A 25,165-nucleotide genomic window follows, 5' to 3' on the forward strand; every position below is an offset into this window, starting at 1 on the left:
TCTCTGTGTGTTTTCCTACGGCGGGCTCTGCCTCCGGTTCTACCTCTTCTCCCTGGAGTTAGGGTGGTTCTTTTCCTCCTGGGTGCTCCTCTGCGGCTGTCTGTCCCTCCGAGGGTTTGTGGCAGTTGTACCTTGGATGGACTTGGGGTCTCCTAGTCTTCCTTTCGCCATGTTCTTGCTTACATCTGCATGGTAGGGGCTGGGCCGCCCTTCTTGTCCCCGTGACACGTCCCCTGCTGGGGCCCTGTGTTGCTTCCTACTGGGGAGGTTCTCTCGCAGGCCCTACTCCCCTCTGGGTATCTATTCTACATTAGGGAATCTGTGGCCTAGTAGTCTCTATCAGATGTACAAGTTACTTACCTTCGGTAACGATGTATCTGGTAGAGACGATTCTAGCCGCATATTCCTTCACGGCCCGCCATTCCTCCCCGTTCTGCGAGGACCTTCAGTTTGGTTTTCCGCCCTCGCCTCCCTTCGGGTGGCTTGTCTTCTGTGGGTGTTCGCTTCGCTTCCTCCCGGACAGGATGCTTCGTTTTGCTTGATTGTTCCACCCCTTCCCTTATGATATATGGTTGGTTGGTTCAGGTGCATCCCTCCACCCTGGTTTTCTCTCCTGTGTAGCGGCCTACTTTACTCTTTTCTCTTACTTGCTTGGGGTTTCTGATTCCTTTGCAGTCCTCTACGTTGTTGTTTCTTTTTTGCCTGTACCTCGGCCTTTTTGCTCCTTTCAGGGGATACGGTCCTCCTTGATGGTGTCGTCTGGGGGTGAATTGCTGTTACTCCTCTGTTCTGGGCTTGTTGCCCTTCACTGTTGTGGATTGTGGGGCAAAGAAAGTTTTCCGGGTCCAGTCTCACGCTTGGGGATTATTCGACGTTAAGGAATCTGCGGCTAGAATCGTCTCTACCAGATACATCGTTACCACAGGTAAGTAACTTGAACATCGATCACTGTAGATCAAAAAAGTACAACATGCAAAACAAACTCACAATAACAAATGTAGGCATTTAAAATACGCATCCATTATCCATTAAAATAGCAGCACAATAAAAACAATAGTTATATTTTTTAATAGACCTAGAATTTAACATAAAAATAATGTAAAACCAGCTTAAAAATTCAGTAAATGTTTCGAATAGTATTAAGACAGTAGTCCACACAGAATAATTCAGGTTATACAATACATTTTTACAGGGCCCTTCAGTGGTGTAACAGCCTAGGTATTATTAAGGGAACACTTGGCACGCCTGATCCACGTTGCCATTAAAAAACTTGGCTGTACAGAAAAATATAATACAGGATGTATCTGTCTGCATTATTCTGTATGCCTCCTTTTTTTTCATACTCTCAACTTTCTACAGAGTGGGGTTATCTATTTGTTTCGAGACTGACTATACAAAGGACAAAAAAAAATACATGCTCGGTTGACTCTGATTGCCCTTGGCAACAGGTACAGTTCTCATCCATCCTATCTCCTACTTTACACCATTTTCTTTCGAAGGATTTTACAGGTTTTCTTTCAATTTGTTTATTAGGGTTTTGCATGCATTTCATTACATTAAACTTTCGCTTATATATGCTCCAATCATTACATTACATCATCATCAACCTTTGCGTTAGCTATAGTGAGTGGGTGCTGTAGTTCGTTAGTTGCCGAAGGTATCTATTATAATCGGTAAGGCTGGTCGCCCCCTAGTGCGCTCTGCTCGGTCCCCGTGTATGTCTGCATGGTAATGTCGCCAGCGTCCGTCTCTATCGGGGTCAGCACTACCTCCCCAATGTAGTGTATGCAACGTTCCCTTCTTTCCCAGGTTCACTGTCAGGTCATGTATCTAGGACCACGGCGTGTAAGCCGTCAACCGGGGCAACTACCGCCTACGGGGCGGTTTGGAACGGGCCCTAGGGAGGGGGGGGGGGACCCTTAAACTTGGAAAAAGAAGGGGAGGGGAAAGGAAGGGAGTAGGAGGTGAAAAATGGAAGGGGGGGGTGGGAGTGCGGGACTGGTGGGGGGCGAGGTTCTCGTGCCAGATTGTGGGAGGACTGATAGCTAGTGCGAGCGATCCGTCCTGAGGTCTACCTGGGAGAGGGGGGGGGTGTGTCGAAGGATTTTACAGGTAGGCAGCCATATCTAAACTTAAGGTATAGTTTCTGTGCTAGAGGAGGTACAATGTAATCTATAGTATCCTCAAAAGATGGTGTCAGTTTAAAATCAATAAAAGCAGCCGAGAGCGATCCTTTGCAATTTATTACAAATTTGGTCTCCACAAAACCCCAATAAACCGCTTTAAGGCTAGTTTTATTAATCTGACAGAGTTTACGGTTGGTCCCAATATGCACCTAGACTTAGCCTCTGTAAAATATGCTTGAGGATACGCAGCCACAGGATCTTACTCACACATGTTGGTGTCATCAATTCATGAAGACCCACTCTATAGGACTCCAGTTCTGCAGCAGACCATAGCCGATGCCAAAACATGAGCAGTCTAGGCTCAATATTGTGAGTAATTTTTTCTGGGCCAGGTCTAGGTAGAGTGGAGTCAACAGGGTGCTTGGCGGGAGATTTAACAGAGATCTAAAAAAAATGTATGTTCAATTACCAACAGGTAGCTAGTTTTAGTACAGCCCCGCGGCTCCACACCATGCAAAACTGAAACTAAAGCTTTAACATTATAAATCTCTATCGCCGGTGCCACCCTTCTGCCCATGCATGTACTGGTTGTGCCATTGGATTATAACAGGCCATGCCTTTTGTATGGCATGCTCAGAGGGTATCATTAAGGAACACATGGAATCCACTAGAAAGTCTTTTATTAATAGACGTGGTGGTTCTCAAATAAAATCATGTACTACTATACGTAGATATAAAACCTCTACATTTTCTGAAAAAAATTCAGATGAGGAAATCGTGGTTATAATCTAAAACCTAAAATGGCAGAAATTTGCCAGCTATTGTTAGATACCCAACAAAAACTCCTTCCCCACAACACCACCTGGTGGAGCACTTTAAACTCTTGGCAAATTTGATCTTTCTGTCCGCCAGCTTAAAAAATATTTTGAGCACATGGGCAGCTTTAAAAGTATCAAATAATAATAGATGATAAAAACCGTCTACATTTCCTGGGAGAAAAAATGTGTAGAGAAATCATGGTTACAATCAAAAACCGAAAAAGCACTGAAATTTGCCAGCTGTTAGCTACGCAACAATCACCTCTAACCCCTCTTCACCGCCTACTGTGGCACTGTATGACCTTGATAAATTTGATCTGTTATCCACAGTTTAAACAAGCAAAGGCAATAGTTCTCACCTTGTCTCCAACCTTTCTTTAATAATTATGTTCAATGTAAATCATCCCGAGCTACTAATATTATTGGTGTTGTAATGGTGACAACATCAGGCAAGATTATATTAGCTTCCACCAGATACAAGCATACCAGCAGTGTTTTTCTCGGTGCATCAGTCACAGTTGCTATCAGTAAAGAAAATAGGCTTTGTCTATTTGTAATTCCTCTTCATGGATTATAGATAAAAGTTGTAGCTACAATGTCCTTGGTAGTAAGAAAATATTCTAAATAGTAAGGCTCCACAACACTGAATAATTTATCATTTGAATATTAGCTTTAAGTATATTTTAGAACTTTAATCTTTTGTATCCAAATATCAGCTTGTGAGCTATGTTTTCAATTCTGTAATACACATATCAAACCAACCAAGCAAAAGTATCCATTTTAGTAGACAACAGAGCTACTTAAAGTGGCTGGATAGCTACTGGTAGCTCACAAGCAACTTGTTGGAGAAGTCTGTTGTTGACCTATTCACTAAGCCAGTACCTTTTGCTGATGATGTGCAATATCAGCACAAAAAGAAAAATAGGATGCTGTTGTCAGTCACGTCATTCTGTAGGCACTGACTGATGCAGGCTTATTTTTACAAAAACATTTAAGTGATGGATCTAAGATGGACGTACTAAGATTGGTAAACTAAATAAGCATCGGAAAAGCCGGTGTCACCTTTTCCACCTGTTGGCATCGCCATTACTATCTGCTGGGGCTGCTTCTCTCAACTCATATCTATACAGTCTCTCTGGTGTGTAGTACGCCCTGTTGATGTACTTGAAGTGTATGAGTCTGTGTCTGCCGTGTAGTGAGATTCGTCTAGTATTAGTGCAACAGTAATTCCACATAGGATCGTCTATTGCTAATTGTAGGTCCCTTTGCCAGGCCTGCCGGGCCGCATTGTATTGGTTCGCTCTGTGAGACATAGCCAATTTATATATAGTAGCGACCATCTTGCGGGGAGACTTCATTTTTATAATATAGGCTAGTTCTGGCACCTCCAGGGGCTCAGCCATGTCTTCCCCCAACAAGTCATGTAAAGCCATGCGGACTCTGTAAAACTGAAAGCGCTGTTATAGTGTGCCTGCGTCTGCCGCACTCGTTACCTGGTCCCACGTCTTGACCACTCCATCTTCAAATAAGTCTCCCGTCGTTGCTATATTCAATGTGTGTAGTGCACGCGTCACCCCGCCATCCCTACAGGGGGCTAGCCAACGTGTCCATTATATCGGCATTGTTGGGGCATACAGCAGAGCCCCCGCCTGTAGGCTCAATAAGCTATGCCAGGCGTGGTGTGTCGTGTCGTATTAATGGAGTCTATTATCCCTGTTCTCCGATCTAAGGGTTCAAGTATCATGGCTGGAAGTGGGAGTGGCTCAGCAAACAATGTTTCCATACGCAGAAACGGTATGTCCGACGCACCATGGATCCAATAATGTGCTTGCGCCGCCCTGTAATAGAGATCGAAGTCTGGTCCGCCCAGTCCCCCCATGTGGTACGGTAATGTGAGGACCCGCCATTGGACCTGTTCTGATTTACCCGCTCATGCCAATTTAACCATCGATTTATTGAGTCTGTAGAAGGAGTGTGGCAATACCATAGGGATATTCGTAAAAAGGAATAGGAGTCCGGGCAATATCACCATTTTCATAATGGAGATTCGGCAAATTAGAGATAGAGGTAGCCTTATCCAGTTCTCAACATCGTCCTCCAATTTATCTATTGCGGTGCCATAGTTATCCCTAAACACTGTCTCTGAGTCTGTATATAAGCGAATACCCACATACCAAATAGAAGCTGTAGTCCATTGTAAGGGATAGTCCATTTCAAAATTTGCTGTGATCGGGGTAAGTGGGAAGACTAGCGATTTAGACAAATTGACTCGTAAACCCGATTGTGCACCAAAGTACACCTCATCACTGAGGACTGTGGAAAGATTGTTTACCGGATCACGGACATACAACAAGGTGTCATCCGCATATGTCAACACAATTATCTTATAGGACGGGAACCTGATACCTCTGTGTCCATGATATTCTCTGAGTGCACATGCCAGCGGCTCAGCCACCAAGACATACAATATGGAGGATAATGGGCACCCCTGTCTAGTCCCTCTGGATATAGCAAATGAGTCTGTGACCAGATTGCCCAAGCGAATCCTCGCTGTGGGTGCATTGTACAAAACTCCGATCAACTGAAGGAAAACTGACCCCAGTCCCATCCTGGTCAACACCTGTCGCATGAAAGCCCACTCGACAGAGTCGAAGGCCTTTTCCATATCCAGGAAAACGGCCACCGCACTAGTGTCCTGTTTGACATATTGCATAGTTCCAAACACCATGCATTTGTTGTAACTGAGGTTCCTGTCAGGGATGAACCCTGCCTGCTCCGAAGCTACTAGCGTGGAGGATAGGAGGGCTAGGCGGTTAGCCAATATTTTGGCAAAGATCTTGGTATCAACATTGAGCAATGAGAGGGGTCGTAAGACCCGCATTCGTCTGGCGGCTTACCTGGTTTTGGGATAGCGACAATAATCGCCTCTCTCATCGTCTGAGGCATCGTACCTGATACACACATATCGTCAAATAGCGTTGATAGATGGGGGAGCAGTATGTCAAGAAAGGCTTTATAAAATCCGACAGTTAATCCATCCGCCCCTGGGACGCTGTTAGTTTTCATGCCCGTCAGTGCCTCTATTATTTCATCCTTTTCAATGGGGTGCATCAGGAACTCTCTGTGTGTGTTGGTGAGGAATGGTAGCTTGATATGTTCTAAATAATAAAGTATTTCCTCATCCGTGCCTGAAGAGCGGGAAGTGTATAAATCCGAATAGAATTTCCTAAATCTATCTGCAGTGTCTGCTTCTTCGGTCAGCAGTGTTCCTTCAGACAACCTAATTTCTGTCATCAATGTTTTGCTACGCTTGGTCTTCAGAATTTGTGCTAAGACCGAGCCAGGCCTGTCCCCTTCCCCGTAAGTGCGGGCTGTGGCGTACTTGCCCAGGTGTTTGACTTCGCTGTCTGCCGCCTCCTGGTATTCACCTAGTGTGTCTTTAATTTCTTTTTCAAGCTCCTCGCCCCCTTCAGCCACCTGATGCGACTCCAATTTCCCCAATTTCTGTTCTAGATCCGCTAGTCTCTGCCGGATCGCCCTGAGAACTCCCGAGTTCTTCGCCATAGCTGCACCTCTTATGTACGCTTTAAAAGCCTTCCACACAGTCTGGAAGGTATCAACTGATCCAACGTTGCTGGCAAAAAACATGTCTATTGCTTCAACAAGTTCTTTAAAGAGGGGGTCTAGTAGTGAATATGGGGGAAAACGCCATGTGAACGGTGGTATAGATTTCTTAGGTGTGTCCAATACCAGCAACAGTGGCGAGTGATCCGAGAGTGTACGCGGGAGTACCAGGCAGTTGCGAACCTGCTCCAATAATGACGTAGTGACGAACCAGTAATCTATGCGAGTGTGTATATTGTGGTAGGCAGAATAGTGTGTGTAGCCCCCCTTATCTGGGTGCCGCATACGCCAGACATTGCTCAGGACCATACTGACCATGACACACCATCTTTTGCGCCGCTGCAACAGGCCTTCTCGCGGGACCTGCTGACCTATCTAACTGCGGGTTCCTAACCAGATTAAAATCCCCACCCCAGAGAAACGGTGCGCCCTGGTACCGGTACGCTGCATTCTCTATTGACGTGAAGAACTCAGGGCAGTCGTAATTGGGACCATATACGTTAACAAAAATCAAGCCCAAGCCCCTGCCTTGACATCTAGAGATCACAAATCGCCCTTCACTATCCGACATCAACTGTTAAAGCGTGTATGCAAATCTGGGGTTTACCCAGGTCAGTACCCCCCGGGGGTGTGTCCTAAATCCTGAATTATTGATATAACCCAGCAAGCCTCTACTACGGAGCATCGCGCTTGTTTGTGGGAGGTGTGTCTTTTGGAGTAAGGCTATATCAATGATTTGCCTATTCAGGTAGCTCAGCACTTTCCGATGTTTACGGTAGTCATTAAGCCCCCGAACGTTCAATGACAGTGCTCCGAGGGAGTCTATCAACTTCGGAGCAGTGTTCTCACTAGGTGTCGTCATCCCGAGTTTCGATTCTCCTATGAACTCCTGGCCAGCAGTTTGTGTGTGCAGTGTGTACAGCATTTGTAAAGCCAATTAAATTCGCGAACAGCCAATACAATCTAACATCAACCCTTCCCCTCCCTCCCTCCCGCCCACAGCAGACCTCTCCCAACTTGGTTGCGCAGCTCCCTTGAGTACCCCCATTCAACCCCTCTTCCCCTTCCCCACCCAACCATAACAATTCCAGTGTGATTCACTCGTGGGTGGAGGTCGCACAAAGCACCGGTGTTAGGATGCAAAGACTCATTCGCTCCATCTCGCGTATGTCACCATTATTAGATACAGCATTTTCTACTGAACAGTCCTAGTCTAGTGTGACCAGTGCCGAACCACTTATACTGTCCCTCATCCCCTGCTTATGTCTGCACCCATTTAGCCATCACTGGAGCTTTCAGTCCAACTGTGTCCGGAGCTCCGCGCTAGTCTCAGAGACCCGTACTGCCCGCGTGTTGTAACCCGTGTCAGAGTGTCCCAGACAAAGCACAAATCTTATTGAACGATAGTTATACAATACTGCAATCATCCTGCGGCAGACCCTCCCCCATCATGACCACTCAAGTTCTCATCATACAATACTTATCAGTAATACTCATCGTTTAACTGTTGTCCAACTGTGTCAATCCATTGATCCGCCAGCCGCTTCGTCGAGCAGAAGTCGCTCTGGGCTCCCACGCCGCTCTTTGGACCAACCCTTCAGCGCCTTCTGTAGAGCCTACGGGTCTGTAAAGATGTGTGACCGTCCTTGCCTATTAACTCGTAGCTTGGCGGGGTACAGCATGGCGTAGTCTAGGCCCAGGTCCCGCAGTTGCTTCTTCATAGGGACAAATTGTCTACGCGCCTCCTGTACACGAATAGTGAAATCCGGGTAAAAAGGTATAGTAGAGCCTTCGTACAGCAGAGTGTGTTTTTCGCGTGCAAGGCGTAGCGTCTCTGTCTCTGTAATTGAGCAGTTTTGCGATGATTGGTCGCGGCGGGGCCCCCGGGGGAGGTCGCGGACCCAAGGACCGATGCGCTTTCTCCACCACGAACATGTTAGAAAAAACACCCCCAGAAGAGTAAACAATAGCTTCTCAATTAATTGTTCCATGTTACCAGTGGGAGTCGTCTCCGGCAGGCCAGTGATTCTTAGATTGCAGCGACGCGAACACGCCTCCAAATCTTCGGTCTTATCCTGTAGGATGCGTAGGACCTTTCCAAATTGCTTGTGATCGAGCCCAACGTGGTGTGCGCCTCTTCCACCTCGGTAAGCCTCCTGTCAGACATGTCCAAACATCCCGCATGCTTATCCAGGCATTTCACCATCCTGTCCATCCTGTAGGAGAGTACATCCATTTTCGTGCCTAGGGAGGTGATGCCACTTTGCAGACTCTTTTCCATGGACAGGAGCATTCTCTGGATATCCATGCCTGGGTCATCGTCCGTGGATGTGCGCGTTCTAGATGTCTCTTCCGTAGTGGCGTAGTGCGATTTCGAGCGCTTTTGCTCAAAGGTTAGTTTAGATTGTGCTCTAGCCACTTTGCCCATGTTGGAAGCCGGGCGGAGACGCCAGCCAGAAGTCTACTGGCACACTACGTCAATAGCCCGCCTTCTCCGCAGTCAGGGCACTCGCTATTATCGTCGGGGGGTCCCTGTTTGCAGTCTTCAACTGTCCACACAGTTATCATTCAGTGAAGAGCGCCGCAGTTTTGTCCAGTTAGTGCCGCTCCTCCCCCAGTTCCCTTTTTGCAATCCGCAGGACGGCGTAGTCTGGTGCGATACCCCAAAGTCCTAATTTCTAATTTAAAATATTTCTAGAGCGCAGCGTACACCTTGCGGTTTCTTGGCGCTAGGGGAATTGGCAACTGAGGGGGAAAGACCAGGGAGAGGTAAAGGGAATTTTGAGGGAGTTTAAGTGAGGAAAGCCTGGCTGAAGAGGAACGTTTTCAGATCTCTGCGAAAGGGGAGATACTGAGTGGCAGAGCGGAGGTGATCAGGGAGCGAGTTCCAAAAGGTTGGAGCCAGGGTGGAGAAATTGGCCCCGCCCCACTTTTTGCGAGAGAAACGAGGGATCTGAAGGAGGGACTTGGAGGAAGACCGGAGTTCTCTTAATGGTACATAAGACTTGATTAGTGAGGAGATGAAGGCGGGGGCAGTGCCCTGGCGGGCCTGGAAGACCATGCAGCCAATCTTAAATAGGGCCCGTTCCTTTATAGGGAGCCAGTGAAGCTCCCTAAGAAGAGGGGTGGAGTGGTGATACCGAGGAAGACCGTACACCAGCCGGGCTGCTTGGTTCTGGACAGTCTGGAGTCTACGCAAACTGTATGCGGGGATACCGTGGTACAGAGCGTTTGCGTAGTCCAGTTTCGATATCACAAGTGCGGCCATAATGGTCTTAAGTGCCTGGGGGGAAAAGAAGCGGGAGACAGTGCGGATAGTGCGAAGAGAGAGGAAGCAGGAGGACACCACAGAGCTGATTTGTGAACGGAGGGTGAGTTGGCTATTTATTTTGACACCAAGTGTTTTGACCGTAGTGGAGGGGGTCGGTGCAGTGCCGAGGGAGGGGGGCCAGAAGAGAGAGTTCCAGGGACTGGACGAACCACCAGTGAGAACCAGCTCGGTTTTATCCGGGTTCAGCTTGAGGTGGTTGTGGTTCATCCAGTCCCTGATGAATGTCATAGTTGACTGGAAATTAGAAACCGAGAGAGGAGATAGGGACAGATCAAAGATGAGCTGGAGGTCATCCGCGTAATTATAGACGGTGACCTCCAGCTGCTGTAGTGCAAAGATAAGAGGAAAGATATAAAGGTTGAAAAGTAAGGGGGAGAGAGAGGATCCCTGGGGGACACCACAGGTGACAGGGAGGGGAGCGGCCGTGAAGTCGCCTAGCCGGACCGCCTGAGTGCGTTCCCTCAGAAAGGAGGAGAGCCAGATCAAGGCTGATCCCCCGATGCCGGCCGCCTTGACACGGGTAAGTAAGATGGTGTGGTCCACCGTGTCAAAGGCGGCGGAAAGATCAAGGAGGACCAGTGCCTGGTGTTTGTTTCCATCCATACCTTTTCTGAGTTTGTCCAAGACTGAGACCACAACTGACTCGGTCGAATGCCTGGGACGGAACCCTCACCTTGGCCGGGGTTTGTATGCCTATTGGTGAGTACGATGCTACTCCAAGGCACTCCTTGCGTACTTTGTTGTAGCTAGTGGTGTACCAGCGAGTTCAGAATCCACCAGTGAACCCTATTCCAGATCAGGATAGTCCTCCTGTTGCGCCCGGTGCAGTCTTCAGCACGCCGCAATGTATCCTCGGGAAGGGCGCGGGTCCCGGGTCAGTGTGTGCCCCAGTTATGCTTCTGTGCTGCCCCCCAACTTGCAGCACCACCAACGGGTGAAATCTCTTGCAAGGCCCTGGGTATCGCTTCACCACCGGGGCACCGCAGTTAACGCAGTTTCCGGGCACCTCACTGCACTCCAGACCCCAATGCCACAGCAGGAACCATCCAGCGGAGCCCAGCCCAGGCTGTCCAGTCAGCACTTTCTACGATCTTCAGGTTGTTCCCTGATTCCCAGCTCCACCATATGTGATCTCACAGTCGTGCCCTGATCCCCGCAGTATGTGGCTCAGCTGTTGTTATGTCTCTGGCCCAGATGGGGGAACACGCCTGAGACTGCTACTGCGCGCCGCCAACGGTCCTAGAGCACCACTCCTCCGGCGTTACTCTGTATATAATGGCACCCGCTCACTGAGTCAGGACTCACCCAGCACCCTCCACCTCAGGAGAATGCAGACGCGGGTGTTTGCAGCCGCGTAAGGATTCCGCCGCTCACTTCAATGCGGCATTCAGCAAGGGCCACGCCTGCCCCCACGTTGCAGCCTGAGTTGGTATCCTCGCAGTCAGGGGCGTCCGCGGAGTCAAGGCACACCGGATGGACCGCAGTCAGTGCTCCTCCACCTCTCCTGTGTCTAGCCGCAGCGGTCTCTCCAGCTCTGCACTGGACCGGAGATCCTGCCGCGAACCACAGCTGTCGTCGGGTCTTCGAGTCCCCCAGCACTGGCAGGAGCCCGGGTGAATCCGCCGCTCGTATGTCGCCTCAGCTCCGCCTTCTGCTCCACTCGAGGACGGGGATTCCGGGCCCAGTCGCCGCTCAACCTCCAGGGGCGATAACTCCGGAACGGCTGACCGGAGAATGTTCAAAGTGGGGCTGGAAGTTCGGGTATTTGTGCTATTTTACTGCCATATTTGAAGTGAAACTTATGTGTTTTGACCTCTAGTCTCGAAAAGAGACTAGGAGGGTGTGTTTAGAAATAAATACATATATTTGATATATATATATACCTGGTGTGGTTGCCTTTCATTTAGCCATTCAAGAGATTATAGACTGGTAAAACAAGCTGCTTTGCATTCCTTCAAGACTTAGCCTGAAGGCTGCTCTCCATAGCTACCACTAGGATAGCTTTCATTAAAGGTTGTCTTTAACCTATAACCAATAAGGGGTTGTTTGGACTGGTACAGGGTGCCCACTATAACTAGTGGACAGCATATACCAGGCCAACTTCTCACACCCGCCAGCTAATGTGCAGCTGCTCGTTGCATCAACTTACTCACAGCCATCTTCCTTGTTGAAATCACTTCAGATTGCCGTGTGAGTTCAGTTTGGTGCAGTTATCCTAAACCTCCTTTTTCCAAAACAAACTGATGTTGAGGACCAGGGCAGCCTTTTTGTCTAAAGTCTTGACGCCTTTTCACATTGAGCAATCAATCACACTTAAGACTTTTTTTTTGTTTTGTCGTGACTCACCCCAAAAGAGAAGCAGAGACTCCAAAAGCTGGACCCCAAAAGAGCCTCTAGCTTTTGCATTGATCACACCAAAGATCTTTCGGATAGACTATCAGCTTTTGGTGTGATTCTCTGAGGAAAAGAAAAGTGAGGCAGTGCAGAAAAGACATTTTCAAGTTGACTAGTCCTTTTTTTCAAATGTATTTTTAATATTGCGCGAACTAGACCCGAGACATCGGGTATCAGTGCGCTTTACATGAGCACCTGTTCTGTTCCAGATGAACACATTCATTTTTTTACTTAAAATATGCTATACATTGGCCTAGTAGCAGCCTCTGGATGGATTGAGGGCTCATTCTAGCAGGAACACGGCTTTTGCCACTGTTTTTGACATCTGCCAGTCTGTGATATCATAGTCAGTGTGCACGTTCATGAAGCACTACTGCGTTGACAGCCAGGTCTGATGGGAAGATCATTTCACCTGTTCAGTATTGCAGGACTTTTTGTTCTGAGCCCACTACACGAACCTTCCATCTTGGAGCAGTACTGCTTTGGTACTTATTCTAAAGGCGAGAAACCTGCGTTTGGGAGAATCCATCAGATGAACAAGTTACTTACCTTTGGTAATGCTCTTTTTGTTGAGTATGCTTATCTTACTACAGATTCCTCACTGTAATCCCACCTCCCCATTCTAAGTGGTTTCTTTTTACCCTCTAAAAAGGTTCCAAATTAGAGATCTGCACACTGATACCCATGCTTTTATCATGCTACTTGTCCAAGGACACAGAACAAGTCAGTCAAGAAACTAATGTTAGCGCGCATGGGTGGACACCTTTATGCGGCTCCACTCTGTCCCTTTCTGGGCAGAAAGGGATTGATGCCGTGCCACACAATGCCATTTAATGGCGACCTGGAGCCCAGCTGTAAAAACGTCTGGATCCTGGGTAATATTCTAAAGATGAGGAATCTATACTTAGAGTATCCACAAGATAGAGCATGACCCAAGGTAAGTAACTTATTCAATGAGCACACAATAAGGAAGGAAAAGTGAACAGTTGATTCTTTTAATCATTGAATATCTGTGGTATCTTCGAGTAAACAAATTCTGTTGTGTTTGGGGTTCTGTAATCCTGAAGTGTCTGTACCTGAATGCCTGCCTGATAACGGCTTTCATTTAGGTTCATATTACATATTCTTTTCAGTAAAAATTAATTGTTCTTAATTATTGAAATTTACACTTTCCTTCAAAAGTTTTAGATCTTGGCAGTGCATTCTGGCTGGGAGCTGCCTTGATACTGATTGTTGAATGAAATGAAGCAGAATCATAATACAAGTGTTTCAAATGTTTGCTTTGCCAACATGTGTGAACCTTAACCACAGTTGTGTACTTGAAGAAGATCCTGAAAACCAGGCACTTAAAAAAGACTATGAGAAGACTTACAAAAAGTACCAAGGGCTTGTAGTGAAACAGGAGCAGCTACTTCGAGGTGAGGAAAACACTTTGTGGTTTTAACCAAGTGCATAGTTTGCCTTGTGTGTAAACATTTATCACAAGTATGTCATATTAAGATTTTCATAATGGAATATTTCAGTCCTCCCAGAATCGTTTTTAAAAATGAACTCTGGCAGCTCTTTTGATCTTGTGGATGACCACATTGAATAAAACAAAAATTGCAGATTTAAATTCTTAAAGTAGACTAGTGCTATTTCAAACTAAAAATTAGCCGGTGCAGCAGTTACTACTAACTTATTATTGCCGTTTTAACATCATCACTTAACCTTTTTGTGCAATTTGAAGAGGTTTAATAAAGGCACGCTAGGCACCGGACGGCACTTATACTTTTTTAATGTTTTTATAGGGGTCCTCTGTATGTGTATTTGTTTACATTTGCTTTTCTGTTTTTGCTACTGCATTCTTTTATCATGTAAAGGTTTTAATTAACTGTATCATGATTAATAAAAATTCAAAGTAGCGGACTGTGTCCTCGAAATTAGGTGTTTACCTACCAGGGCGTCTGCTTTCACGACATACAACAGTGTTGGAGCCAGTCAGACAGTTCTGTGACTTCAGCACCAGCTGCTTAGATGTGTGTGCAGCTTGCAAGTTACCATTTTGAAATCTGTTCGGCTGATACAGCATTGCAATCTTTTTCATGCCAATAAATTGAGGGCTGTTGAAGTGTTAAGTGACATTTGTCATTTGCAGAGATACAAAACCGGTAAATTGGCCTACCAAGCATTATAAAAAAATAAAGAAGGGACTGATATTATTCGTAATTTATTGCATCAGTTTAGGGCCATAGTCATTTGGGTCAGATTTGATACAGAACACCTAGCTGATATAAATTATGCGTTTGTATCTTCATAGTATAGGCATTTTCTCATGCCTTAGTATATTTACTTGCCTGAAATGTTTCTGCTTATGTGCTTGTATTCCATACTGACTCCTGTTTTTGGCATTGAAAGACCTTAATGTTTTGTTTCTGATAAATGCTATCAAAAGAGAAGGTTGACAGTGTACACTGAAGAGGAGGTGGAGCTTTGCTTTCTGTAGAAGCAATCTTCCCCATTTTTATCAAGTTTGTGGAGATTGAGATATCGTAAACTTCGGGGTTTTCTAAATATGTGCTGCCTGAATTGCTGAACTCTCCAATGTGTTTCAATACTACAATGGCAATCCTCCATTTTGTTTTTCATTGCCTGATAGTTGCTCTCTATTTGCTGCTAAACCTTGCTGAAGACACTCGCACAGAACTGAAAATGAGGAACAAGAACATCGTTCATATGTTGGTGAAGGCCTTGGATCGAGATAACTTTGAGCTTCTTATTCTCGTTGTGTCCTTCTTGAAGAAGCTCAGCATATTTATGGAAAACAAAAATGACATGGTAAGTTGGGTCATGTTTATTTATTTAATTGCGGAGTTGTATAAAGCTGTAACATGACCCATCCGGGTATCAGAGCGATGTACATATAGCAGACAGGTCATACATACATAACAGTCAAACGTGGGGAGCAATGCAAACACAACAACAGATACAGTACAACACAGCGACTTGGTAGGACCATATTCCAAAAGGAGTCAACATGCAAATGATCCAGCATGGGGATTAGGTATATCTAGCGTAGGAGACCATTCAACAGAAACTTTTTTACTTCTTTTTTTTAAAATGTAGAGGAGAGGTTTGGCTTAGTTTCTGGAGAAAGCATGTTCCATATTCTTGGGGCAAAACCAGAGAAGGAGTGCTTGTAAGTCTTCTTTTTGTTGAACGTATGTGGCTTCAGCAGTAGGGAGTTAGACCTTCCTGAGGATCTACTACCCTCAGATAGTTCAAGTAGTTTGGCCAGGTTGTCAGGTGTATTGTAGTTAAGGGCCTTATGGGTCATGCAAGCTATCTTCAGCTGGATTATAGCTACAAATTGGAGCCTTTTTAAAGGGTTGAGGTCTGGAGTAATGTGTTTGAATCTCCTGGATCCAGTGATGAGCCTAGTAGCGAAGTTCAATGTGGCACGTAGAGTGGCCAGCCTTACTTTGAGTAGGCCTGCCATTATAACACTCCCGTAATCTAAATGGGAAATTACCAGGGATTGGACTGCTAGCTGAAAGTCTACCGAGAGCAGGAAAGGTTTAATTTTCCTCAGTATATTTAATTGGCTCCCCTGGTTGGGGAACTGATGTGCGCTTGCATATTCAGGTATTTGTCCAGCGTTATACTTCGAGATCTAGTGGATTCTATCACTTATGGAGCAGTGAGTTGTTTGAGCCATTCTTCTACGGGGTAGAATGATTGTGAGGGGCGAGCAGGAGGAATTTGGTTTTAAGAGTGTTAAGCCTGAGGTAATTGCGGGTCAGCCATTGTTGTGTTTTCAGTACTGGTAAGCAATTTGATGTCATGAGGTGGGGACATTTTCAAATATAGTTGTGTAAGATCGGCATACATGTGGTAGTGAATGTTAGAGAGCTTGAGAAGTTCGGTAAGCAGTTCCATGAGCAGGTTGAATTGGGTGGGAGAGAGCATGGATCCTTGAGAGACACCAATAGTGAATGGTGTGGTGTCAGATAGGTTTTACTTTTCTTTGATCCTCTGATCTATTTTGAAGGAACAAGGCAAACCAATTTAATACCGGATCAGTTAGCCCTATCCTCTTCTATAGAAGGTCAATCAAATTATCATGTTTTACCATTTAAGGCCAGAGGAGAAATCAAATAGTATAAGCAGGCAGTGTTTTCTCCGGCCTAACATTCTCAAAGCGTCATCGACAATATGTCATAGAGCTGTTTCAGTGCTTCACCGTTTCTGAATCCAGATTGATGATGATCAAGGAGTTTAAATTGCTCAATGTGATTACAGAGTTGCAGGTGTACATACTTCTCCAATAGCTTTGCTAGTGTCAGGATGTTGGTGATTGAGCAGTAGTCAGAGAAATCGGATAGGTCAGTATTCATTTTTTGGGGAATAGGCGTGACCTGTCCTATCTTTAAGCAGTCTGGAAACAAGCCCTGAGCAAGAGATGCATTGACAATTTTAGCTCTGAGCGAGAGATGCATTGACAATCTTAGTCCAAAGAGGAAGTAGGGAGGGGCTAAGCTGTTTGAAGAGCTTTGCGGGCAGAGGGACAAAGAAATTGTTAGAGGGGTTTAATTGTAGTTTATATTTTGAGCAAAGCTGCTTCATCCGGGATATTGAAGGTACTCCATGAGACACTGCTTCAGTAGTGTAGCCATAGGGAGGGGAGCTATCCTAGTGCTGAACAGGTAGGAACTTGGGCTGGGCCTGAGTTAGTAGAAGCTGTGAATCGTGTAGATCAGTTTCAGTTCTCCTTATCTTTTTCATGAAATTGGTGAAGAAGTCTTTGCCACTCGGTAAGGAACCATTGTCAGCCGAATGCAGGTTAGAGTTGCATACTGTTTGTTGTTTGATGATTTTGCAGTGGTCCCTGGGACTATTTATGGCATGGTCTAGTTGTGACCTAAAATATTCTGCTTTGGAACTTCAGATGTGTTTATTGTAAAAGCTTCTAAACAACCTCAAGAGCATGAGGTGTGTGATGGAGGGAGAATTTCCCCAAGATCTTTCCCCCAGCCATACATAAGTTGCGTCTTTCCTCATTGAGGCTGTGATTGAATCAGGGTTTAGAGTGTCGGTACAGTATCCTTTTTAATTGCTCTGGTGTGATCATATCCAGGCTGTCTGTCATGGATCGTATGTAGTGTTCAGTAAGATTTAACATACATTATGTTTTCTGTAGGCCTCAGGTAGTAGAAGTCAGATTGAATGTATTAAAATTTCTCAAGTCTCTGGAGTTTGCGAACTATCTTGTTATTGCTTGAAATCTCGATACCTAGGTATTTTGCTGGAGGGCATTGGCAGGGTTATCAAGTGTTTCAGGGTGAGCGTGGAATGGTAAATACATGCTAGTTACCCCCCCCCCCCGCTCCTCCAGATCTATCCAGTCAGATGATGTCATATTTGGGGGGACTAGTATGTCCAAGATAGGTGAGGAGATCTCTGTGAGCTACGTTTCCGTTAATATGATGAGGTCAAGGTCATGTATGGTAATGAGATATGCAATGTCGGCAGCATGTCTAACTGCCGACCTGCATAGACCTGAGATGAGATTTGGTTTCAAGAGCTTCATGGTGAGTTATGAGAACTTGAAGTAGGTTGTACTTGTTCAAGGTTCTGTAGTTGCAACTTGGTTCTCTAAGTGGGTTGATAGTAATAATCTGGATAGTAGCTGGTAAGGATGGCGTATCCCCGTTGGTAGAGGTATAAGACAAGAGAAAGGACTGGATGTCGGCATCAGATAGGTGGTCAGTATAGATGGGAGATGATGAGGTTGAGATGGGGTTGAGTTTTCCTGAGCACGTTCATAGAATTTTCACAGTATGATGGCACATGCTTGGGGCAGTTCGGCAATCTGATGAGGGGTGAAAAATGTCGTTTGGTGAGTAGGGTTTGTTTTGCCCAGGAGGATTGACCAAACTCCCAGCTACCAAAAAGGTCAACTCCGATTTTGCATTCCAGGGAAAAGACCTAGTCAAGATTGACACTGGAACAGGCTAGTGCACATTAGCAGGATGTCAGTGGGGGTGTAGGAGGGCGGCCAAACAGGAATGCTGGGAAACCCACAGAGAGGGTGTTGCTGCCAAAACAAGACACTGTGTTGAGCAGTGGGACGCCAGGCTAGACCCCTGCAAATGTGAAATGAAAATATAGATATGTTTGTGTCCTTTCAGACGGTATCTCATACAGTTTCTCTGCTACTTGTGCCTTCAACACCCAAAGTGTGTTGGACCCTCTTTTCACATTCATCGTTACACAAATCGGCACATACAAAGAGCATGCAGTACCAATGCCGCACAAATGTGTTATCTGCGCACTGGTTTGATAACTAAATAGAGCTTTACCCCCTCCAAACCTGCCTCTACACCTGTTGTCTGCTTGTGCTGGAACAGGTATAACTGTGGATTGTATCCTCTTCATGCTCACTCTTGATAGAGCCAGCACCTCTCCCAGTCTCCTCACACACAGTATGAGCTATGAACACATCATTTTGGATCAAAGAATGTAGACCTTGTAGTCACTTGTTTTGGTATCTGAATGAGCTACATACTCTAGTGTAGTCTGAAATTGTTTGTCCCAGACAAATCGGGAGCAAGGCATGCGACCTGCTCCTCAATTGCAAAGGTCAAACACTCGAAAAGCTTTGATTTCATTCCAGATCAGGCTAGAGATCTTCAAAAGGGTGCTTCAAAGAAATGAGAAACAGCTTTTCGTAGAATGGGTATATCCAACTGTGCTTTTATGGTAATCCTGCTGTGGTCCCAAATACCACACCAGTCTTCTTGGCATGAAGAGAACGACAGCTTGTGGAATTCGTAGAGATTTACTTGTAATGGTAAAAACTTGAAAGAATATAACCTAAGGCTTGAACATATATCTTTTATGTAACAAAAATTGGTGAACAGTTATCTGGTGGAACTGGCTTTTTTGTTGCTGGGTGAAATACCCAGGTGTAGTGCTGTATCAACAGTTAGTTACATGTACAGTATAGAGAAGTATTTACAAATCTTTCTACTTTGTGAATCTAGTTTTCAAAAGTGTGTAAGAGGTAGTAGTGTGGTGCTAAAGGTACCAGAGTTTGCCTTGCTTCATTCCCCGTTTACTTCTTTAAATTCTTGCCCTTTCATGCGTTACAAGCATTTTTGTATATGCTGGCCAATTTATGGTCAGATCATATTGTCACACACTTATTTCCTGGCTGTACTTGTTTATTCTGCATTATGTCAGGTGGTTCTTCTTAGGTGCAACAACTATGTTTTACTCTGACTTTTGTCTCTTTCTTGGACAGTATAGAGGTGGAAGCAATATTAATGTAACCTCATTTACTGCCATAAAAAGGCAAAACACATAACTTGGACTGCTCCTATACATTTTAATAATTCTTTCCCCTTTTTCCAATCTGTTGCTCCCCATAACAAAGAACATTGGATGCTGTATCGCTTTCATCATTTGTCAATTTAGGGTGTCTCAAAACTCTACTTCACAAAGGTTTTCTCTAGTGCTTTGGGTGTTGTCCTGTTTTTCCATGGACTTAGCTTTGGTAAAATTGTCCTGATTTTGGTTGTGAAACCTGGGCCATCAAGGCCTTTGTCTATCGTCTTTCTCTCTTTGATAGGGCTCCACTTGTTACTGTAGGCCATCAACATCATTGAATTCTATGCAAGATTGCTCTCAGAAAATCTACTATGTGTTGGACTTCAGAGTCATCGGATGGATCTGATCCCCCATTGGTTCATATGGGAATTCCCCTACCCCCTAGCGGGATGAGTGTTTCTTCCTCCGAATGTAAGACTGCATGTGTGTAGACAAATGCAGTTTTTTTGTATGATCACCACTATTTATTTGTACTGATGCTGCTGTTTATTTACTATGCAGTGTGGCCCTGCTAACTAGGCCCCAGTGCATGTGCTTTGACCTCTATACCATGCAGACATTGCCTATACTCCTAATTGGCATATTTAATTTACCTATAAGTCCCTAGTATATAGTACAAGGTGTACTCGGGGCCTGTAAGCTAAATGTTACGAGTGTAATGCAGCACCCAATGTGGTACCCACCACAGTGATAGTGCGAACAGGACTTCAGGTCCACTTCTGTAGCCTGTCTGTGCAGTATTGAAACTGCAAATTTGACCTGTCAAAAGAACCCATTTTGACAGGGCTAAACACTCTTTTTAAATATGAATAATTCACCCTTCAGCAGGCCTTGGTACCCGTAAAGCATGATGTATGGTACTTAAAAGTAGGACATGTACATGTTTAATGGTAAGCATGTCCTTGCAGTGAAAAGACCCCAAACGCTATTTCACTGTAGCAGGGTTAGCTGTTCCATGGGGGAAGCTTTGGAATATTACATTTAATAATGTTGTCTCAGTGTAGGACATGGCTGCAAAATAAATGTTTTGCTTTTTTTAAATAGTTATTACTAGCCCAATTCAGTGGTGGTCAAATTTGTAATAAATATTTTGGATAAGGTACTTTTATAAAGATACCTTTTCCCTGCCTAAAGCCTCTAGGAGCCCATTTGCATGAGCTTCAACTGTCACTGATGAGATGAATAGCCCCCTTGATGAGCTGTGACCTTGCTTCCAGAGCAGAGCCAAGGGCCTTAGGTGGGGGGAGGTGTTATGTTTCTCTGGAAGGATGAACACCTGTGCAGGAACTTCACTAACTTCAAAGAACCCTACCTCTTTTCAAATGTTTCTTGACACCTGGGCGGGGCCCTGTTTTGTCCACTTAGGCAGACACTAATCTCAATGGGTGAGGAACTTCCCCTAGTAGTGGCTTAGAGTGACCACAGTGCAAGGGTTGCTAATTTCCATGGCCACGCCGCTGGAGTAGTCACAAGAATTCTGCACATGGAAAGAAAGGTTCACACACCTTTATTTTAGGTAGAGAGGAGCTCTTGGGGATTGTTTGTAGTAGGGCACACAGGAACTGCTACAAAAGTAGGTAGGGTTTCTTGAGAAGTGTTTCCCTCTTGATTAGAGAGGGGCCATGAGCTAACCCCACACACAGTAAAGTGTCAGGCATAAATATGGCACTCCTGGGCACGCACCCTCTTCAGGACACTGTGAGGAGACCTGAAAGGCTGGCCCTGCTCCCATTTGTAAGTGGACTTCGTCACCTTCTCTTGGCTACAGGGACACAACAGCTGCTGAAAGCCCTATTATTGAACAGACCAGCTGATCAGTTTCATCTGGACCTGCCTTGACTCTGTTGGTGACTTCTGCTGGAGGGAGTTCTGTGCTGTTCCTTGAGATAGTGGACCCCTTGGTTGTATTGAAGTGTACTCCTCCTAACATCCTAAAAAAACCTGGCACTTAGAAACTTAATGACTTGAAAGACCTCTAAAGGGCCAGGACAAACCTGCCAAGTTTATCCAACAAAGTTGCTTTGCGGCTAGGCCAAACATTGAATTGGCTCATGCACTGAACTTTTCCACCACAGCAAATCCATTTCAGTGTGACGGAGAGGATATCTGACTTCGTTGAGCCCTTTTTGGCCACAGCTTTCAGCCTTGCCCCGCTGGAGGAATCCAGACTCCAAAAAAGCGACTGAGTCTGAACATAGAAATCATCACCTGGTAAATGCACCAAAAGTTTCTAGATGGCGAGGGCCATTTTTTGGTATAAAGTTTGAATTCCTCCCGCTCTAAGCATTCCCAGCTGAGCATTTTTGACCTCCATTTAAGAGACTTAAGTCGGAAGGTAAAACTTTTGAACGGGGCAAACCTGGTTTCTGTAATCGACTGGCGCTCCATCGTGGGAGGCCAAAAATCGCAATCGGGTCTTGTTCAAGCACAACCAGATGACCACAGCTGGAACGTAATTCTTTTTGGCACTATTTTTATTTAAAACTTTAAAATTCATATCTCCTGTTTCCCTTATTGGGTTTTTGTCATTTTGGTGTCATTTTGTTCATTAAACTATTCTCTATTGCTATTAATTGGAATAGGATTTTTATTGTGTTGTGTGTTTGACTTGTTAACTATTTTGGTACTTCTAAATGCTTTGCATATTTTCTTGAGTTAAGCCTGTCTGCTCTGTGGCAGAGCTGCTTGGGCTCCAGTTTAAATGACTGAAACCTTGGTGCCAGCAAGGTGTGCGCTACTTAGGGGATTAGATTTCCATAGATTATTGCGAGCTGATCCATAGAACTTTTGGAACTGAGTTGGATAAGAAAAACATATCTATAGAACACTGGAGTAGGCTTCCACTTTCCCTGGTAGGGTGAATCTTGCTTACATAGATGGTGGTCCTTCCAGAGTTTTTGTATTTATTGGCAAACCTCCCAGTTTCACTACCGCTCTTCTTTTTCACACTGTTACGCCAGGTCCTCCTTTGGCTAGTTTGCCGGGGAGGTCAGCCACTTATAGGTTGGGAGATTCTAACGAGGCCACTTCAATTTGACGAACTCGCACTCTCCGATTTTCACGCCCGCTACCTAGCAGCACAAGCTGACTATTTGAAATACTGAGCCATGTTCCAGACTACGTCAGTGCATGTTGGGTTCTCACAGTGAGTGTGTGCATGTTTATATTATGACACTAAACTGTGAATCACAAATATATTCAATGAATATTATTTAGAGATATACGGAACTTATGAAGGCCACTTGGTTACCTGACTTTGCAGTAATGCGCCCTTCATCACTGTAGAATAATTCCTAGTTTTCAACCCTTGGAAATTCTGTTTTCATTTGTTTATAAATTCTTTGACATAGAAGCATAAACTGTGCTGTACTTTTTTTATGATAACCTACTTTTGGTTCTAACTTTTGGCCCAGTCACAGCACAGTATCTGTGTTGGTAGCAACTTTGGATGAAATTAGTTTAACTCTGGCTCAAGGAAGCTTGGAGTCTTAATCCTACTTGTTGTGTTAGCCGCAATTAACACTATGTCCTCGCACCATTCCAGCCTCATTGTTAATGGAATCAAGGGTAGTGGTGCAGTGTTCTGGTTTTGATTGAGTCCTTCATATCTCATGGAGAACAAGCAGTTGCTCCGCCCACTTATTAATGTGCATTCTATCCAGTTACTAGCATGGTCCCTATGGGGTCCCACTTTCTTTAATGCATATGTGGTTCCTTTAGCTGTTTTAAAAATAAGTTGTTTACTCATTTTATTGTTAAGCAGACAATTCGCAGCTTGTTCTCCATTTTCATTTGAATCCTATAATTCACAGGACCTTTTCCCAAAGTTGCCTTAAGTACATTGCCGTCTGGGTGGATAATAGTCATCTTAAAGTATACCTTTTGCACAAATCTTTGTCGACTATAACTCAACAATATTGTTTTCATAAATCACCACATACATGTGTTTCTAGTGTATATTGGTTCAATATTTTATTATCATTCTTTATCCAGTATTGGATCTTTCATAGATTCACATGCTTGAATCATCCCCGCCGTCGAGGTGGGAGTCTCACGGTTCAAATAAAACATATACATAACAGTAATATAAAACATATTACAATAGGCTATCATGGCCTGCGCAATAACTGCAGTAGCCCATCCTTATCCTTTTGTAAAAAAAAAAGAACCAAGGTTCAAGCACAGCCAATCAGGCTGCAGCACCCGTCCGAACACTCCACAGAGAGGCAAGTCCCTCAGATTTTCTACTGCACGTCATGTGACAGGTAGTCTCCCTGAGCTCTGCTCATTTTTTTTTTTACTTCTACTGGATTTAATGAGTAAAGAACGTCTGATACTTCTAAAAAAAAGGTTTATTCTTGCCTTGTGGCTCCTGTGGAGAGACTATGTTTTGAAGATACCCACAAGGAGTGTACTTCTTGCCTTTACCCTGCTCATAAAGTCAAGAACTGTAGGATCTGCAGAACCTTTTCATCTAAAACCTTAAAGGACGGGGATGGCAGATTGCTTATATGGCTGGAGAAGCCAAAATCGAAATCCTCTGTTGTATCTGAAGATGAAGGCAGTGGTAGTTCTCAGACATCATTCCAGCTGACTAAGAAGAGGGACCGGTCTGAAGAATCTCCTGAGAGACTTGGGAAGTCATCTAAAAAGTCCCATCATGAGACTATGCACTATGCCTCTAAAAAAGGGAAGCTGACATTCTCTTCCGAGGAAACATCTGGAGAACAAACTACCTAAAAAATGCCCCAGAAAACTGCCTTCAAACACCCTAAGACTCAGTTAGGGTCTGTCAGATCATCCTCGTCGTAGAAAAAAGCATCGTTGACGGCGAAAGTGCCTCAGACTTAGTCGTCGGATCCATTGGCAAAGACTGTACCTTCGTAGACGAAAATCTCTTTGCCGTCGGTGACCGCACCGTCGACAGTACCACCGACGATGACAGTCTCTCCTCTGTTGGCGGCTCTCCTGTTGACGACTCCATCAGTGTCGACAGTCCCTCCCTTGTCGACGACGACCACCTCATCGACAACAACATGATCAACAACGATGGTTCTTCCGTCGGCGGCCTCGACGATGACATCAACGTCGACGACGGTCATGTCAGCGTCAACAATATCTATGTCGATGCTTATACGGAGAAGACCTACTTCCTTGCAAGTAACACCTATATTGTCATCCAGACTCTTGTCGACGGGAACATAGTTTTTACCAAGACCCTTCTTATGTATCTCCTTTACCTTCTAGCCATTTTTTGGAGCAATCTGAGGATGATGGGCTGTTCAGTCCAGTTCGCAGCCCCTCTCAACTTCATGTAAAATACTAGGAGGAGGACGATGAGGAGAAATATTGAGCATTATCCACCTATGCAAAGGCTTCAAGTTTTATTGCCTCGTCAAGAACCTATGGTTAAATGCCTGTGGCATTAGTGCAGGACTTGACAGCTATGCTGCAGGACTACCATACTCTTATTTCGTAACTGCTGCAGGTTCTGTTTACAG

General features: G+C 45.0%; 1 protein-coding gene across 1 annotated transcript in view; it reads left to right on the forward strand.

Annotated features, from left to right (window-relative positions):
* KIFAP3 (kinesin associated protein 3) overlaps nt 1-25,165 on the forward strand; it is a 1,322,278-nt gene that overhangs the window by 309,932 nt on the left and 987,181 nt on the right. Inside the window, exons 8-9 of the mRNA XM_085654829.1 lie at nt 13,613-13,711; nt 14,932-15,110. Of these exons, the coding sequence (XP_085510955.1) occupies nt 13,613-13,711; nt 14,932-15,110 (278 nt within the window). The remainder of the gene's footprint in view (nt 1-13,612; nt 13,712-14,931; nt 15,111-25,165) is intronic.

This window comes from Triturus cristatus, chromosome 4_1 (assembly GCF_964204655.1).
Source record: "Triturus cristatus chromosome 4_1, aTriCri1.1, whole genome shotgun sequence".
Taxonomy (NCBI): Eukaryota; Metazoa; Chordata; class Amphibia; order Caudata; family Salamandridae; genus Triturus; species Triturus cristatus.